Source organism: Megascapheus bottae, chromosome 16, assembly GCF_031878675.1.
Source record: "Megascapheus bottae isolate mThoBot1 chromosome 16, mThoBot2.hap1, whole genome shotgun sequence".
Classification (NCBI taxonomy): domain Eukaryota; kingdom Metazoa; phylum Chordata; class Mammalia; order Rodentia; family Geomyidae; genus Megascapheus; species Megascapheus bottae.
This window is the reverse complement of record NC_143524.1, coordinates 6,411,191-6,428,998: the sequence shown is the minus strand read 5'-3', so window position 1 is coordinate 6,428,998 and position 17,808 is coordinate 6,411,191. Positions and strand designations below refer to the sequence as shown.

The 17,808-nt window shown below is 51.3% G+C and overlaps 2 protein-coding genes across 4 annotated transcripts; one reads left to right on the top strand and one right to left on the bottom strand.

The window, feature by feature from the left end:
- Positions 1 to 1,491: 1,491 nt before the first annotated feature.
- On the bottom strand, positions 1,492 to 16,243 carry Bscl2 (BSCL2 lipid droplet biogenesis associated, seipin). 3 transcript variants are annotated; one of them, XM_090347511.1, is made up of 12 exons: positions 16,122 to 16,243; positions 14,433 to 14,623; positions 12,810 to 13,129; positions 11,272 to 11,353; positions 5,882 to 6,025; positions 4,414 to 4,548; positions 4,008 to 4,105; positions 2,585 to 2,726; positions 2,367 to 2,433; positions 2,102 to 2,191; positions 1,916 to 1,996; positions 1,492 to 1,750 (listed from the first exon to the last, which is right to left on the bottom strand). In XM_090347511.1, the coding sequence occupies exons 2-12, from the start codon at positions 14,505 to 14,507 to the stop codon at positions 1,593 to 1,595; spliced, it is 1,392 nt and encodes a 463-aa protein (XP_090203637.1). In that variant the 5' UTR covers positions 14,508 to 14,623; positions 16,122 to 16,243; the 3' UTR covers positions 1,492 to 1,592. The 3 variants fall into 3 exon arrangements, with proteins under 3 accessions (XP_090203637.1, XP_090203636.1, XP_090203638.1); XM_090347510.1 differs by lacking the exon at positions 16,122 to 16,243 and adding an exon at positions 15,850 to 15,942; XM_090347512.1 differs by lacking the exons at positions 14,433 to 14,623; positions 16,122 to 16,243 and adding an exon at positions 13,629 to 13,728.
- Gng3 (G protein subunit gamma 3) lies at positions 14,937 to 16,172 on the top strand. The gene is made up of 3 exons (XM_090347513.1): positions 14,937 to 15,247; positions 15,562 to 15,661; positions 15,817 to 16,172. The coding sequence occupies exons 2-3, from the start codon at positions 15,563 to 15,565 to the stop codon at positions 15,943 to 15,945; spliced, it is 228 nt and encodes a 75-aa protein (XP_090203639.1). The 5' UTR covers positions 14,937 to 15,247; position 15,562; the 3' UTR covers positions 15,946 to 16,172.
- Positions 16,244 to 17,808: the final 1,565 nt, after the last annotated feature.

Sequence of the window (17,808 nt, the reverse complement as noted above, 5' to 3'; positions counted from 1 at the left end):
TCCCATCCCTGAGGATTGAGTTTTGAAGCCAGCCCAAATAGAAAAGTGAGATGCTTACCTCCAACTAAAAAAAAACAAAACAAAACTGGAAGTGGAGCTGTGTACCAAGTTCCAACCTTGAGCGGAAAAGGCCATGTGCGAGCTGAGGAGCTGAGGATAAGCCTTAGAATTGGTGGCGTATGCACATGCGCGTACACACACAGAAACGAAATCCAGTCTGACTCCTGAGATGCGTGGCCAGAAGTGTGCAAATATGCTCGAAATCGCTAATGAATAAACAAAGGGCTGGCCAAAAGATGAGGAAGAAAAGAGTTACTCAGCCCAGGGTGGGGTGGCGGGGGGGGGGGGAGGAAAAGGTAGCATTTCCAGCTGCCCCTCCAAGAAAGATCTTAGCAAACAAACCTTATCGCACAAGCAAAATCCCAGAAAGAGAATTGACAAAGGAGAACAGAGAGAGAAGAAACCTGGAATCCTTATTCGCCACCTGTATCTCATGCAAATCTCATCAAAGCAGTCCCCTGCTTCTCCTCAGGCCCACAGCACCCCCTCACCAGTGGGTAGTCCACCACCAAATATTGCTGGTATCAGCGGAGGTGTCCCGAGGATCACAGGTCGTACTGTCAGGTTGTATCTTCAATTTCAGTTCAGTTTTGGCTGAAAGCTTTTATACCCTGATGTCACCACCTAGCCCCTTCCCTGGTGAGTGCCAAGAGGGCTGGTCCCCTCACAGGGCCTGAGTCATGAGGCCAGGAATGGGGGAAGCCACATGCAGTGGTTTCAGCTGGAAGCCAGGATGCCTGGGTTCTGACAGGAGTGAAGTGTGGAAAGCAGCCAGAAACTGAGAACCCAAAGGCTGAATCGTGTGATGACTTGGGGAGTGGAGTTTCATGGCTGAAGCAGGAAAATAGCTGTGAACAACATGAAGCCTGAGTTATAAAATATGGTTTTGGTTTAAAAAAAAAAATCACACATTTACAGCAGTCATTTCCTGTCTTCTGCCTCCCAATGGACAGAGAAAGGGAGGGGTGTAAAGGCTAGGATGTAGGATCCTGGCTCTCCAGGCCAGCCCTGCCCTGTCCCTCCCCTGAGGGAGACAAGTCACATGGATGGAGCTGGAAGCTTTCTGGGAGCCCAGATCATTTTCTCTCCTTGAACTTCCTAGGCTTATGGTTGGAAACAGATGTGTTTAAAGCAGCAGGCCGTGCATGCGGGCAAACCATAGGATCCCAGCTCTCGTGAGGCAGAAGGGTAGGAGCAGGTCTGCATATCCAAAGCCATTCGGTCACATGGTGAGTTAGAGGCCAGCCAGGGCTGCACAGTATGACCCTGTCTTAACCCAGAGCAAACACAAAAACAACGTCCCGCACTGCCAGCCTGGGTCTGGAGGCTGTCCCATAGGCAATCCCTGACCAGGTAACTTCCCCTAAGGGGGAGGGAGGGAGGTGCCTGGGGAATCCGAGGTTTGCAAATCACCCAAAATCCACTCCTGAGTCAGGGAAGCAGCTGGCATAAAATAGTTTATTGAGGGGAAACACAGGAGAAAAGGGGGTTGGTGGAAAAGTGCTGGAATGTGAGAATCTGCCCACTTTTCCTCAAGAACTGGAGCAGGTGGGGCGCTGCCGAAGGCCGCCCGCAGAAGCCTCGGAGGTACCCAGTGTCTCTGGGGCCAGAGCAGGAGTGGAGGCGGAGGCAGAGGCAGCAGTCACGTTGGTGTCAGTCAGCAGGGCTGCATCTTCCCAGGAGCCTGAGCCTGGGCCAGAAAAGGAAAAACAAAACACAACAACAAAATCCCAAATAAGCTACTAGATTCCCACAAGGTCCTGCCCCCACCTCAGCTGCCCACCATCACTGCCCTCACCATCACTGCCCTCACCATCACTGCCCCCACCTCAGCTGCCCACCATCACTGCCTCACCATCACTGGCCTCAGGCTCCAGCTCCTCCTCTCCACTCAGGGGCTGCTGATCTGGCTTCTCCTCCTCAGACAGTGGGCCCTCTGTGACAGAGTGGGGAACATCTGGGTGAGACCCACTGGGGACGGGGTGGGGTGGGGAGTAGGTAAGCGGAGCAGAGGAGCCAGGAAGGAGGGACTGTACCCTACCTGTCCCCGAGGGGTCATCAGGCCCCTCACCATCCTCTGTCAGATCTGACTGCTGAGTGGATTCTTCCTGAGTGCCTTCAGTCCCCGAGCCTCCAAAGCAAGAAACAGAGGCCGGGGGTTGGTGGCTGTGGAGGGCGGGCAGCTCCAACTCTACCTTCTTGAGCCTTTTCCCCAACTCTGAACTCAGTATAATGGCCTTCACCTCTTACTAGAGAGAGGTAGGTGGCCTCTCGTGCCTCATCCACCACCCAGGCAATCCTTTTACCTGGCTGATTGGTAGAAATGCGACGTTGGGCTTCCCTGCGTGAACTCTCCCTTTTCCTCATGCTGGTCTGTGGCAGGGAGAAACAATTGAGCAGCAAGGATGGGAATTCCTTCTCCAGAGATCAGGGCCCCTTGCTCCCTACGCCCCAACATATCCCTGGCCCACCCGCAAAGAAAGATCATGTGGGGAAGAAAAACGGGGTTCCTGCCCCTTCCAACCTGTGAAGGGAAGCGGTGCCGGGGCCAGATGCCCCCCCACACCCACTGCATGTAGCTGAACAGCATGATGACGCTGAGGAAGGTGAAGTTGCTGGCGACGCCCACGAAGGCGCAGGTCATGGGGAAGTTGTACAGCAGGTACCTGAAGCCAGACAAGGGAGAGGAATCAAACTGTAGTTAGATACTAGGCAGGACCCAGCCTTCTCATTCCCCAGACAGAACTAGTGAGTTTGGCTTAGAGCTGGATTTGGCCTTCATGTTCCCCGTCCACCATTTTTTTTTTTGTCAGTCGTGGGACTTGAACTCTGGGCCTGGGTGTTGTCCTTGAGCTCTTCTGCTCAAGGCTACCACCCTATCCCTTGAGCCACAGCGCCACTCCCCATCTACCATTGAGATACCAGACCCTGTCACCCAACCCAGGTTCTAAGGCTGTCTCTGGTCTCTGGAGTCACCCTAACCCTAAGACCATGAATCAGACAGATTTTATAAGTCCTCTATTGTATTCGTGAAGGAGAATGTAATGTTACTTTTTTCTTTTCTTTTTGGTCTGAGACCAGGACTCAAACTTGGTACCTGCTTTCACTCATTGATTAGTGTTTTTCCAATTGAGCTCTGGGATCTAATGTTCCTACTCTGGGATCTAATGTTATGTTGCCCAGGTTGGCCTCAAACTTCTGAGAACAAGTAAATCTCCTGATCACTAGGCCTCCCAAGAAGCTGAGACTACAGTTACTTAGAACCATACCTGGTTCAAGTGGTTTTTCCTTCCCTCCATCCCTCCTTCTTTTCTTCCAATCCTTTCCTTCTTCTTACCCAGGGCTAGGTAAGCACTCTGCTGCTGAGCCAACCCCTCTAGCAGACTGATTTTTTTTTTTTTTAATTTGAGTCATAGTATCTTTTCTATAATTAGACTGGCTTCAACTCACTACTTGCCCAGGCTGACCTTGAAATCTGATTCTCCTGCCTGGGTGCTAAGATAACAGGTATGTACCATCTTGCATGACAGTTTTAAAAAGTTCCTCAGCTGCCAGGTGCTAGTGGCTTATGCCTGTTAAATCCTACCGACTCAGGAGGCAGAGAGCTGAGGGTCAACATCTAGCGGCCAGCCTGGGCAGCCAAATCCTTGACACTTATCTCTAATCAACCAGCAAAAGCTACAAGTGGAGGCATGACTGAAGTGGAAGAGGGCCAGACGTGAGACGCTGAGCTCAAGCCCAAGTATGCACACCTCCACCCTTCCAAAATAAAAAAGGTTCCTTAGGAAGTCAGTGTGCAGACTGCAGGCAGCATAGAGAACTGTTGGCCATGCTGGTGGGGGATTAACTTGTTACCTCTGCCCAAGATCCTCTTCATTTAAGGACAGCCCCCAGGAGAGCTGCTGAGTTCCAGGTCACGGAACCTCATGGCTCCCTTCAGGGCTCACCTGAGCCCAGTGAAGTGGGCGTGGATGCGGAGGTAGGCGCCATACATCTGGATGCGCTTGCTGTGGATCTCGATAATCGCTCCCGTGGTAGGCACATACTGCAGGGTGGAGGAAGCAAGAGCTGTGCTGGGCTGGCATCCTACTGCTGCCAATTTTCTTTTTCTTTTTGCCAGTCCTGGGGCTTGAGCTCAAGAGCCTGAGCGCTGGCTCCTGGGTTTTCTCAAGGCTAGGGCTCTACCACAGCACTACTTTCAGCTTTTTTTTTTTTTCTATGTATCAAATCCATCCCACTGCTGCCAATCTTATCAGCCTGATCAGAGGCCCGCTCCCAGTCTCTATCACTCCCCCCCACACCCACCGAGCCAACAGGGACACTGTCTCTTCTTCACGCCTTCACCTCACTTACCGAGTTCTCTCTATAGTCCGCATACAACTCTACTTCTAGCAGCTGCTTCTGCTCTGCAAAGCCGAACAGCAGGAGGCTGGAGAAGACCAGCGTGTCAAGCATCTTGAGCAGGTCAGAGCGATAATGCAGCATCACCTACCAGGGCCAGGAGGAAAAGGTTGGGGACAAGTATCCCAGGTTTCAACTGACCCACCTCTGAACACCAGCCAAGGGCCCTTTTCTCATCTTCATTCCCTATCCCTCAGACTCCATCCTACCACATTTGTTCATTCTTTCTTTTCTTTTCTTTTTTTTTTTTTTTGGTTAGCTTTGAACTCAAGAGTCAAGGCCTTTTTTTTTTTTTTTCCAGTCCTGGGGCTTGAACTCAGGGCCTGAGCACTGTCCTTGGGTTTTCTCAAGGCTAGAGTTCTACCACTTGAGCCACAATACCACTTCTGGCTTTTTCTGTGTATGTGGTACCAAGGAATCGAACCTGGGTCTTTGTGCATGCTAGGCAAGCACTCTACCACTAGGCAAAATTCCCAGCCCCTTAACTCAAGTCCTGTGTGCTGTCCCTGAGCCTTTTTGCTCAAGGCTAGTGCTCAACCACTTTGTTTGTTTGTAGGTCATGGTGCTTGAACTCCGGGCCTGGGTGTTGTCCCTGAGTTCTTCAGCTCAAGGCTACCACCCGCCCTACCCTTGAGCCACAGCACCACTTCCAATGCTCTGCCACTTTGAGACACAGCTCCACTTCAGTTTTTTGGGAGTGGTCAACTGAAGACTCTCATGGATTGTTTTGCCAGGCTGGCTTTGAACCATGATCGTCAGGTATCAGCCTCTCTCTCTCTCTCTCTGGCCACTCCTGGGGCTTGAATTCAGCCTGGGCACTGAGTTCAGAGCAAGGGCTCTACCACTTGAGCCACAACACCACTTCTGGCTTTTCTATGTATGTGGTACTATGGAATCAAACTTGGGTCTTCGTGCATGCTAGGCAAGCACTCTACCACTAGGTCAAACTCTCAGCCCCAGGTAGCAGCCTCTTAATTATCTAGGTGACAAGTGTGAGCCATTAGTGTGTGTGTGTGTGTGTGTGTGTGTGTGTGTGTGTGTGTGTGTACTCAGTCCTCCTATGAGACACTGTGACTATTAAACCTGTTTGTTCTCGTTTGAAAACAAAGTCTTGCTAAGTCAGGCTGGCCTCAAACTCATGATCCATGTCCCAGGTTTGGGATTGATATACCTTCACCATCATGCCTAGCTGACCTTTCGCTGCTGAGAGCAGCTGGACTATTCAGCCTCTACTCCCACATGAACATGCTAATCAGATATCAGGGAAAATGCTTGTGGTTTGGGGAGAGGATTCCTCTTCATCTCTCTGGACTGGCCCCTGACCTCAGAACCAGGGATTTCTTCTCCCGAAACCTTTCTCTGATGCTCTGACTTTGGCAGTAATTCTCCCCGGCTTCCCACCATGGCCACAAACACTTACCGAGCGTGAAGAAGTGGAGATGACGCGGCCACCTCGGGTGTAGCATGAAACAGTGACCAAGAACATGCCCAAATCTTGATTCACAGGGGACTCTGGCAGCTCAAGCTCTAAGGTTACACGATAAGGCTGTCCATACATCAGCACCTGCCAAAGGTAGCCACCATTTCGTTTCAAAGGTTTTCAAAACTGTGCTGTGCCAGCTCCAACTACTCAGCCCACAACCCCCAGGGACAGCATCCAGGCCCTCTCACTGCTCACCACCAGAAGGTGCATGTGCTGCCCCCTTCTGATGGCTCCCATCCACATCTTACTAGCTACTCTGTTCTGAGACATGCTCTATTCCTTTTTTTTATTTATTTTTTTCCTCAAAGTGAACTATGCTGTTGCCAACTGGGCCATCTGTAATTCTCGCCTATGTGCCGGCGAGGCCCTCCCCCTGGACCCAGCCTGCCCTCACTTACATGGTTAATTAATCAACTGCCCACAGAGCTCTGCCTCCCAAGCCAGCTCTGGTAAAATCGCACATCTCCTAGATTGTCTTGTTGCTTTTTTGTTGGTCTTTCCTGTTAGCTGTCTCTTGTTCTTCCAAAATAGCTAGGACTTAGGTGTGTATTAGGCTCAAGTTCCTACTCTAGGTTCTGTTGTTAGAACTGAGATTCACAGTGGAAATACTTCTTCACCGAGCTCCACCTCCAGAGATTTTTTGTTTTCTTTCTGTGCCAATACTGGGGCTTGACCTAAGGGCTAACCTAAGTTTTTTTGCTCAAGACTAGTGCTCTACCCCTTTGAACTACAGCCTCATCTCTGGCTTTTCAGTGGATAATTGGAGATGAGTCTCATGGACTCTCCTGCCTGGGCTGGCATGAACCATGATTGAATCATGATTCTTATTGGTCAGTGCCAGAGTAGCTAGGATTAAAGGTATGAACCTCCATGTCTGGCTCAAGAAGTTAAAATTTAAGCCGGTGCGATGGCTCATGCCTGTAATCCTAGCTACACAGGAGGCTGAGATCTGAGGATCATGGTTCAAAATCAGCCTGGGCACTAAAGAACTCGAGACTCTTATATCCAATTAATCACTGGAAAACAAAGTGGGGCTATGGCTCCAGGGGTATGTCAGTAGCCTTGATCTGAAGAGCTCAAAGACAGTACCCAGGCCCTGAGCTTAAGTCCCAAGACCCACCAAAAAAGAAAGTTAGTTTTATTTTAAATTTCTCCGGATCATTTCATTTTGTTGCTGGTGGAGGTGGTCATAGGGCTTGGACTCAATGCCTAGGCACTGTCCCTGAGCTCTATTGCTCAAGGCTTGCACTCTATCATAACTTTGAACTACAGTGCTATTTCTGCTTTTCTGCTGATTCATTAGAGTTAAGTCTCAGAGACTTGCCTGACTGGGCTGGCTTTGAACCATGATCCTCAGATCTCAGCATCCAGAGTGGCTAGGATTATAGGCGTGAGCCACCGCTTGGCCAAACTTCTGGTTTAACCAAAAGGGGATTAGTTATTATTCATTTTTGTGCCTGTACTAGGGCTTGAATTCAGGGCCTCAGGTGTTGCCTCTGGTTTTCACTCAAGGCTGCCAGTCCACTACTTGAGCCACAGTTCTACTTGTGGCTCTTTGGTAATTCATGGGCGATATGAGTCTCACAAACTTTCTAGCCAGGCTGATTTGAACCATAAGGTTCAGATCTCAAGTTTCCCCAATAGACAGAATTATAGCCTGAGCCCTCAGGCCTAGCTTTTATGTATGTCTTTAGGCTCAAACTCAGGGCCTAAGTGCTGCCCCTGAGCCTTTGTGCTCAAAATTGGTATTCTACAACTTCAACCACAGCTCCATTTCTACCTTTTAGTTGATCATGGCTTTGAACCATGATCCTCAGACCTCAGCCTCAAGTGTCAGAGCACTAGCTTTGAGCAAGAGGCTCAGTAGGATTATAGATCTGAACCACTAACACCAGCTGAACTATCTCTTGGTTTAAAAAGAAAAAGAAAAAAAGATTTTACGGGATTCCTAACCCCTTCTCCAATGGAGGCCAGATGATTGTATCCCAGGTGCTTCACTAAGTTTTGGAAAATCAAAAAAGGGTAGTTTTCTTTCTTTCTTTCTTTTTTTTGTCAGTCCTGGGGCTTGAAGTCAGGGTCTGAGCACTGTCCTTGGGCTTTCTCAAGGTTCTATCTACCACTTGAGCCACAGCACCACTTCTAGCGTTCTTCTACATATGTAGGAACTGAACCGGGTCTTCATGCATGCTAGGCAAGCACTCTATCACTAGGCCATGCTCCTGGCCTAGTGGCTAGTTTTCTACCTACAGATTGCAGAGAAGTGTGTGTGTGTGTGTGTGTGGGGGGGGGCTAACAAGCATGCAAGCATGTTTTTTTAGGGGTGGTGGTAATGAAAATGTCCTAAAATTGATGGTGGGTTATGGTTGTACAATTGTGAATATATCAAAAATGACAGAACTGTATACCTTACGGTGGTGAATTGGTTAGGTGATCATCACTCAGACCTATAATACTACTCACAAGGCTGAGAATGACATTTTTGGCATGAAGCCAGCCCAGGCAGAAAAGTTTGTGTGAGAGTCCCATTAACCACCAAAAAGGCTAGAAGTATATAATTCAAGGGGTAGAGCATCAGAATAAAAAAGCTGAGGAGCCAGGCGCAGTGACTCTTGCCTGTAATCCTAGCTACTCAGAAGGCTGAGATCTGAGGATCAAGATTCAAAGCCAGCTGGGGCACTAAAGACCTTGAGACTCTTTTTTTTTTTTTTTTTTTTGCCAGTCCTGGGCTTGGGCTCAGGGCTTGAGCACTGTCTTTGGACTTTCTCAAGGCTAGCACTCTACCACTTGAGCCTCAGCACCACTTCAGGCTTTTTGCTATGTATGTGGTACCGAGGAATCGAACCCCGGGTCTTCATGCATGCTACGCAAGCACTCTACCACTAGGCCAAACTCCCGGCCCAAGGCCTTGAGACTCCAATTAACCACTAAAATTACAGAAGTGGGGCCGGGAGTTTGACCTAGTGGTAGAGTGCTTGCCTAGCATGCACGAAGACCCGGGTTCGATTCCTTGGTACCACATACATAAAAAAAGCCGAAAGTGATGCTGAGGCTCAAGTGGTAGAGCTCTAGCCTTGAGAAAGTCCAAGGACAGTGCTCGGGCCCTGAGCTCAAGCCCATGACTGGCAAAAAAAAAAAAAAACAGAAGTGGTGCTCATGAGGCTCAAAGGGGTAGGGCAGTAGCCTTGAGCTGAAGAGCTCAGGACGTGTCCAAGTACCATGACTGACATACATAAAGGAAGAGAGGGAAGGAAGGAAGGGGGGAAGAAAGGGGGGAAGGAAGGGGGGAAGGAAGGAAGGAAGGCAGGAAGGATGGAAGGAAGGAAGGAAGGGGATTGGGAGCATGGCCTAGTCTAGGTAGAGTGCTTGACTAGCATGCATGAAGTTCTGGGTTCGATTCCTCAGTACCACATACACACAAAAGGCGGGAAGTGGTGCTGTGGTTCAAGCAGTAGAGCACTAGCTTTGAGAAAGCCCAAGGACAGTGCTCAGGCCCTGAATTCAAGCTAGTACCACTTTCGGCTTTTTTTGTGTATGTCGTACCAAGAAATTGAACCCAGGGCTTTGTGTATGCTAGATGAGCACTCTACCACTAGGCCATGCTCCTGGCCTGTCTCAGCTTTTTTACTAGGGGTTGGTGCTTTACCACTTAAGCTGGTGGTTAACTGGAGATATAAATCTCAAAGATCTGTCTGACCAGGCTGGCTTTGAATCATAATTATCAGATCCCAGCCTCCTTACTTGACTGTGCCAACTGGGGCAGGAAAGTCTGGAGTCTCTTTATCTCCAGTTCACTGCCAAAAAGTTGAAAGTAGAGCTGTGGCTCAACTGATACAGAACCAGCCTTGAGCAGAAAAGGTAAGGGACAGCACCCAGACCCTGAGTTCAAGCCCCAGGAATAGAACACACACACACACACACACACACACACACACACACACACACACACTCGGGCATGTGCTACTTTTTGTTGTTGGACATAGGGTTTGAACTTAGAGCTCAGGCACTGTCCCTGAGCTCTTTTTGGTCAAGACTAGCATTCTACCACTTTGAGCCACAGTGCCACTTCCAGTTTTCTGGCGGTTAGTTGGAGAAAAAAATCTCACAGGCAGGGTCTGGGAGTTTGGCCTAGTGATAAGAGTGCTTGTCTAATGTACAGGAAGACCCAGGTTCAATTCCTCAGTACCATATACACAGAAAAAGCAGGAAATGGTGCTGTGGCTCCAGTGGTAGAGTTCTAGCCTTCTGAAAGCCCAAGGACAGTAATCAGGACCTGAGTTCAAGCCCTAGCACTGGCAAAAAAAAAAAAAAAAAATCAAGTGGCACGCTGTGTGGCTCAAGGGGTAGGGCAGGTAGCCTTGGACTGAAGAGGACAGTGTTCTCTTCCCTGACTGCCTTTCAACAGTGATCCTCAGATCTCAGTCTCCTGAGTAGCTAGAATTACTGGCATGAGCCACTGGCACCCACCAGACAGTACTTTTTAAGTTCAGGGATCCCATGCTTTAATCAGAGCCTCAATCAGCTTAACAAATATAGAAGGAGGAGTCCATGGACATTCACGAGGGTTTCCACATTTGTTCAGGTCACACTGGCATCTGGCCAGTCCTCTGGCACGGTACCCTTTGTAATACAGGTTATACATATTTTCCAAACACTTCATAATTTTTTTTTTTTTTTGCCAGTCCTGGGGCTTGAACTCAGGGCCTAGGCACTGTCCCTGAGCCTCTTTTGCTTAAGGGTAACACTCTACCACTTGAGCCACAGTGCCACTTCTGGCTTTTTTTGTTTATGTGGTACTGAGGAATTGAATTTAGGTCTTCATCCATGCTAGGCAAGCACTCTACCACTACGCCACATTACCAGCCATAATTTTCTTCTTTCTTTTTTTTTCTTAAGGCTAGTGCTTTGCCACTTGAGCCACAGCTCCACTTCTGGCTTTTTGTGTGTATGTGGTACTAAGGAATCGAACCCAGGGCTTCGTGCATGCTAGCTGAGCACGCTATCACTAGGCTACACTCCTGGCCCCCAGCCATAATTTTCTGTGCAAGCTTTTAAAACTCTAGGGTGCATGCCACACTATTGCAATTAAATAGTTGGTGTGTTCACTGAACTTTACAACACATTATACTTTCTTGACCATTCTGAAACTAATCAGATTTCCCAGCTCTTGTAGAAAGATTCAAATACTGAAGTAACTGAGATCCTAATTTTTCTTGAGCTTGCCTTCCATTTAGAGCCCTGCTTCTTGTCTCTATTATTCAATGCTTGCTCTTCCTGTCTTTCTCAAGTCTTCCTATCTCATCAAACTTTTCTCTAGTTTGCATACTCACCCGATCACGTCCACTCTTAGCCAATGAGACATTGGCAACAGGGAAGGAGCAGAGCGAGGTGGTGGAGGAATCGCAGTCAGTCCTAAATGAGAAGAGGGCAATGATCCTCTGCTGAGTTACACAGTTTACCTTGACGATCTTTCCTCACACTTCCCTGGCCTCTATCCTATTTTTTTCTGTTACAGAGAACAGATGTGGTCAGGAGATTTTTTTTTTTTTAATTTTTTTTGGGAGGGAGTCATGGGGCTTGAACTTGGCCTGGGCACTATGCCTGAGCTCTTCAGCTTAAGGCTACTGCCTTACCCTTGAGCCAAGCCCCACTTCCCATTTTCTAGAGGTTAATTGGAGATAAGAGTTTCCTGTCGTTTTGTGCCCGGGCTGGCTTTGAACCGTGATCCTCAGATCTCAGCCTAGCTAGGATTATGGGCGTGAGCCACTGGGCTGCACCCGGCTTGTGGACTGGAGATTTAAGATGCCAGAATGCTTTCCTTCCTGTACTTTCTATTTTTAAATAGGGATTTATGAACACAATGTTTCTAAACTATGTTATATCCAATAGATCGAATTTGTGGCTGCTTTGAAGAAAAAAAAAACAAAAAAATTCCTCTAAAGGGATCTAAAGGCAAATTTTTTTGAAGCTCATGAAACCCCTTAAACTAGTAGCAAAACTGTATGAAGTATGTGGGCCTGCAGCATGCCTGGGCATGCAGGCACTTTCATGAGAGGATGGATTAAAGGTTTCATAAGATCCATGTCTCCTAAAAGTTCAAGATCTATCTTAGAAACTACAATTCATGATTATGGATTCAGAGAGGAAAAAGGAATTTTGATTTGTTTTCGTGCTGGTCCTGGGGCTTAAACTCATGGCCTGTGTGCTCTCCTTGTGTTTTTTTTGCTCAAGGTTAGTGCTCTAACACTTGAGCCACAGTTCCACTTGTAGCTTTTTGGTAGTTTATTGGAAACAAGTCTTACAGACTTTTCTACCCAGGCTGGCTTTGAAAATTGTGACCCTCAGATCTTAGCCTCCTGTAATTACAGGTGTGAGCCACTAGCAGTTAGCCTCTTTCTATTTCATTATGTTATTATTTTATTACGTAGTTGTATGATTCCACAAGTCAGATTATAAGTGTAATGCTTTTCGGTCATTATCACCCTTTGCTTTCTTTTTTTTTTTTTGCCAGTCCTGGAACTTGAACTCAGAGCCTAAGCACTGTCCTTGGACTTTCTCAAGGCTAGAGAGCTCTACCACTTGAGCCACAGCACTACTTCTGGCTTTTTCCATGTATGTGGTACCAAGGAATCAAACCAGGTCTTTGTGCATGCTAGGCAAACACTCTACCACTAGACCAAACTCCTGGCCCCTCATTTTTTAAGCAGAATTCAGCGATAGAGATAGAGGTAGGACCTGTACATCCCAAGTCTAGACCTGCTGCAGCCTTGGGTGGAGAAGCTTAGCCCTGTCAGCAGAACGGGCTCATCTTTCCTCCGCTGTAAACAGGAGGACTGAAGAACTCCAAAAGGCTTCCAGTAACTCTCACCTGTAGTAGAAATGCACGGGGCTGAGGTGGCTAACTGTTGGCATGTAGGAATAATAGAAGGAGCCATAGAGGAACACAGACACCCATAGCAGGAGGAGGATGGTGCAGAAGAGCACCCCAAACTGCAGCAGCAGCCTGCGGGCACGGCCTGCCAACACGTGGCCCACTTCCTGGGCCCACAGTACGGCAGGGACTGGTGGGTCATTGACCATGGCGGGGGGAGGAAGGGGTCTGGCCCCAGGTTCAGGTCTTGAGTTCTTAGCTGCTGCTCTGCCACATGGACGCCACCCCTGGCCATGGGATGAGGCAGACGGAGGTTCCTGGAAAAAAGAAAAGGGCAGCTGAAGATAAAAAAAGAAAAGAAAAGCAAAGCTTGAGGAGCAAGAGATAGCCGGACAAAGCAAAGCCATGATTCCGCAGGACTTTTTTTCCCAGTGACAGCGCTTCTCTGCCAGTTCGGCCGTCGAGGCAGGGGCAAACCACCCCCAGGCTCCCCTCACACGAGGAGCTCCTCCCAGCTCCCTCACGCGGCGGCCCAGAGAGGCTGCGCGCCTTGCCTGAGGCAGCACAGCCGACCGGGAAGCCAGCAGCCTCCGAGCAGTCACCCTCGCCAACGTCTCCCAAGCTTCTCCCCTTCGCCTCAGGGCCATAAACGCCCGGAGGGCCGCGCCTCAGGTTCGCAGGACGCCCGGCAGTCCATGGCTGCCGCCCGCCGGTGCCCTCCCGCAGGCCAGCGGGCTCAGCGCCCGAGGACCCCCGGCCGTCGACGCGCCACCATGGACACCAGCCCGGCCAGAGGCCGCAGCTCCGCAGACTCACCAGCCTCGCGGCTGCCGGGGCAACCCGGAGAGGGATTTCCGGCTGCCGCGGAGGAGCCCCGAGGAGCTCCGCCCCGTCCGGCTGCCCCGCCCCGTCCGGCTGCCCCGCCCCGTCCGGATGCCGCAGCCTGGGGGCGGGGCCTCTCGAGGGCGGGTCCGATCCGATCCCGGGGCGGGGCCCCTGGGTGCAGCGCCCCGCCTCCTCGCGCGCCCCAAGTCCCAACCTTGGTTACCATGACTACCGGGAAAAGGTGCCTCCCACCCGGCCCTAAAATATGTCCTGAGGCCTCCTTGTAACCCCTGGAGCCGAGGCAGGGTGGGGGCGTTGGGGGGTGACGACGGGGGTGGTGGTGGTAATGGTGAAGGGGACCCTAATCTGTAGCAAGCACAGCTCCTGAGACCTGTTGGCGTCCAAGGAGGGGAGGATTCATCCAGAGAATGACCTATTCTGCCTGAACCTTGCAGCACGCGTTGTGCAGATGGCCTTGCTGTCCGCTGTTTACAAAGCTGCATGTCAGCCGCTGCATGACCCTAAGTGGATTCCATTTCCCTCAGAACCCCTGTAGAACAACTAGCACTCTATCAGTGGCATCCTCTAATTGCACTCAGATAAGGTACTACAGAAGGCAAGGCCAGTGTTGTGTATGTCTTCTTGGATGGGGTTGCGAGTGTTAAGATGTAATCTACTCAAAACATACGAATAATTTTACGTCGCTATCCCCTCACAGCTTGTCACCCCTACAATCCATCCTCGGAAGCACACTGATTCTCAAAATATTTCCACTGATTCCTATACAAGCCTTACCTCATCCTTGTCCGGTCCTTTGATCTGGTCCCCGCATTCCTCTTTTCCTCCAGTTTCTCCTTTTTGGTCCGTCATGTCTTTAGATATCTTTCTGACGATTCCCTCCGCTGCCCCTGGATCTCCCACTCCAATCACTTTTGGCTAGAATGTGGGGGTTCTAGCAGCGGATCACCTGTGCGCATCACATTTTCCTGCATATGGGGAGTGGAGGGTCACTCAGAGAAATGAAGATTCAGATGCCAAAATGCTGTGTCAGGGCAGAGGGAGAAAGGGAAGAGGGGGGCGAATGCCCAGCTGATGTCAGATTTTCCAATGAGCAGGGTCCCCCCCGCAGCCAGTGTAAGCTACTGCAGAGACTGTCACAGGCCTAGACCACCTTCCTTTAAGGGGGGGAGTCTGCTTCCGGCCACAGTTACTTGGAGGGGGGCCTCTAGCCCAGACGTCTGCAATGGGGGAGGGGCAGGGAGAGAGACAGTGACAGTGGGGGTGTGCACAGGGGATGCAGGCAGCAGCCAGGCTCCCCCACTGGCCAAGCAGTTGGTATGCTCCAGGATCGAGCAGCTCCTTCCAACATCCTTCATCCTTCAGGTACCAGCCATCTGGGCAGTGCTTGAACTGCAGAGATCATCCACTCCCCACCCCAAACCTGCGGACCTCTGGTCTGACCTCTGGCCTTCTATCACAACTGTTTGTGCTACAGACATCTTCAGCTGCAATTGCCCGCAGGGTAGAGTACCCATCCGAGGCAGGGTTTGGTGCCCCTCACTGACCCCATATCCCAAGGAGGCTGCCGTTGCTGCTGCCTGTGGCTTCAGGTGAGTAAGGGAGTCATTGTTTCTCTCCCACTGGCGTTTTAGGGGACAAGCGGGGGTGCGGTGATCTCATCAGGGTTGGGCACTTTGTGGCTGAATCTTTCACCGCTGATAGCGTGAAGGGCTGAAAAAGCTGGAAAACCCTTTGTATAGCTTTGATGTCCTGAGGTCCAGACTGTGGGGGAATTTGGAGAGCATTTACTTGGGACAGGCCTGTAAAAGGAGGGTGGGGATAGGAAGGCAGCACCCAGCCTTGTAAAGGTTGGTGACGGTGGAGCCTAGAGACCGTGTTGAGCTGTGTCTCTCTTTTCTCCCAGGATGAAAGGGGAGACCCCCGTCAACAGCACCATGAGTATTGGGCAAGCCCGCAAGATGGTGGAGCAGCTTAAGATTGAGGCCAGCCTGTGTCGGATAAAGGTGGGTGGGACCCTGGCTCCACCGATTCATAGGCTTTGCTGGGCAGTGCGCCCTGGGGAGAGGCGCACGGCCGCGGTCGGAGGCCCGGCCAGGAGCTGGCCCCAGACCCGCGGCGGGGCGGCTCCGGCTAACGCCCGCTGCCCGCTGCGCCCCAGGTGTCCAAGGCGGCCGCAGACCTGATGACTTACTGTGATGCCCACGCCTGTGAGGACCCCCTCATCACTCCGGTGCCCACTTCGGAGAACCCCTTCCGGGAGAAGAAGTTCTTCTGCGCCCTCCTCTGAGCCGCGCCGGCCTCCGCCCGGTCCTCCCCGCGGGCCGGTCACTGCGGGGCCCCCGGAGGCTCCCCGAGCCCCTTCCCAGCCCTGTGACATCATCGGAAGCACAGACCCCCTTCGCCACGTCTCCCCGGCGCCCCGGCACTCGGGAGGGGGACGGGCCGGGCCGGCTCCCGGCTCACCTGGGAGAGGGGCGGGGGAGGCCATTTGCGGAATAAAGTCTCCCGACCTCCGCGGGCGGCTCCGGGCTCAGCGTTCTTGGGGGGCAGCGGCGCCGGGCGGGAGGCTGGCCATGCCCGGGGGCCACCGGACGCCGGGCGCTCCGCGGGGCGGGCGGCCCGGGGCGGGTGGCGCAGAGCCACACAGACGCCGCCAGGTAGGGGCCCCGGCGAGGGCCGGGGCGGGGCGGGCCGTCACCGGGCGCGGGCAGGGCCGACTCCGGAGCCGGAGCCCGCGGGGCGGGGCGCGGCTGCAGGGGGAGGCTGGTGCCTAAGATGGCCGCGCCCGCCGCCGCCGCCGCTCCAAGATGGCCGCCCCCCCGGCCGCCGCCACCGTACGGATCTGCTCATAAAATGGCGTCCCCCAGACGCTCCACGCTGCCGAGATGGGCCTGTCCGTACTCCTCTGGTCTCGAAATGGCTGCTCCCTCCCGCGCCCAGGTCCTCCCGTGGCGGCACCCAGGGCCCACGGGGCGGCTACAAGCCAGGGTCCTGGGGCCGGCGGTGTGTCCACCACGTCTGCTGCGCAGCTGCCCCGTGCAGGGTCCAGCGGCCTTCCGCCAGGCAACCGGATCCTGGGAGCCCAGTCGCCTCCTGGACCCCGTTTCCTACCCAGGGTAAACGTAAGTGCCAGTGGGCCAACCCTAGTTGGCTGCTTCTACAGGAGCAAGAGGTGACTGAACGCCATTCCCTAGAAAAGCTGAGGCCCTCATCCCGTGTCTGCATATACTTAGGACTGACTGACTGCCAGGGGTGGCCTGGGCATATTTGGGTTACAGCCCTGTTACCCCCGGCTTTCCCATACCTTCCCAAAGAGGGAGAGTAGAGGGAGAAGACTAGATTAAAAAAATCAAAGGAGGGGCCAGGAGCATGGCCTAGTGGTAGAGTGCTTGCCTAGCATGCATGAAGCTCTGGGCTTGACTCATAGGTACCACATACACAGAAAAAAAACCAGAAGTGATGCTTTGGACTCAAGCCCTAGAGCGCTAGCCTTGAGAAAAGCCCAAGGACAGTGCCCGGGCTCCCGAGTTCAAGCCCCAAGACTGGCAAAAGAAAAAAGAAATCAAAGGAATAAAGGTGCACTGCTAACAACGGAACTTAATTAGCCTGAGCATGTTATTTGTGCGCTACAGGGATTCCCAGCTAACTTGGAATACATTCAGGAATACCAGCACTGCACTGTTGGTGGAAGCTGTGAGCCCAAGTAAGTCCTAGAGGTCATCTCATTAATTTTCTTCATTCTAAAGATGAAGAAACTGGATAAGCAAGCACTTGGAGGGGAACAACTCGCTTTCTGTTCAGGAATATGCTTAGCTCTTGATTTGTGGAGATCCCAGGGAGAATCAGCTGTTAGGATCCTTGCATGCTGACAATGCTTCACACACAGCCAGGGCTCAAACACCTAATGAATAGATTGTATGGTACAGCAGATAATAAGAACTCTTTTCCTATCACTGTGATTTGTATCAGTGTGGGGCACATATTATAGAACAGTAAGTGAAAATTTCCACATCAGCTCATACTTGGTTAAAAAAAAAAATCAGAAAATTCTTGATAAATATAGCTGACATTACATTTTAAAAGTTCATTTTTTTTTTTTTTTTTTTTTTTTTTGCCAGTCCTGGGCTTGAGCTCAGGGCCTGAGCACTGT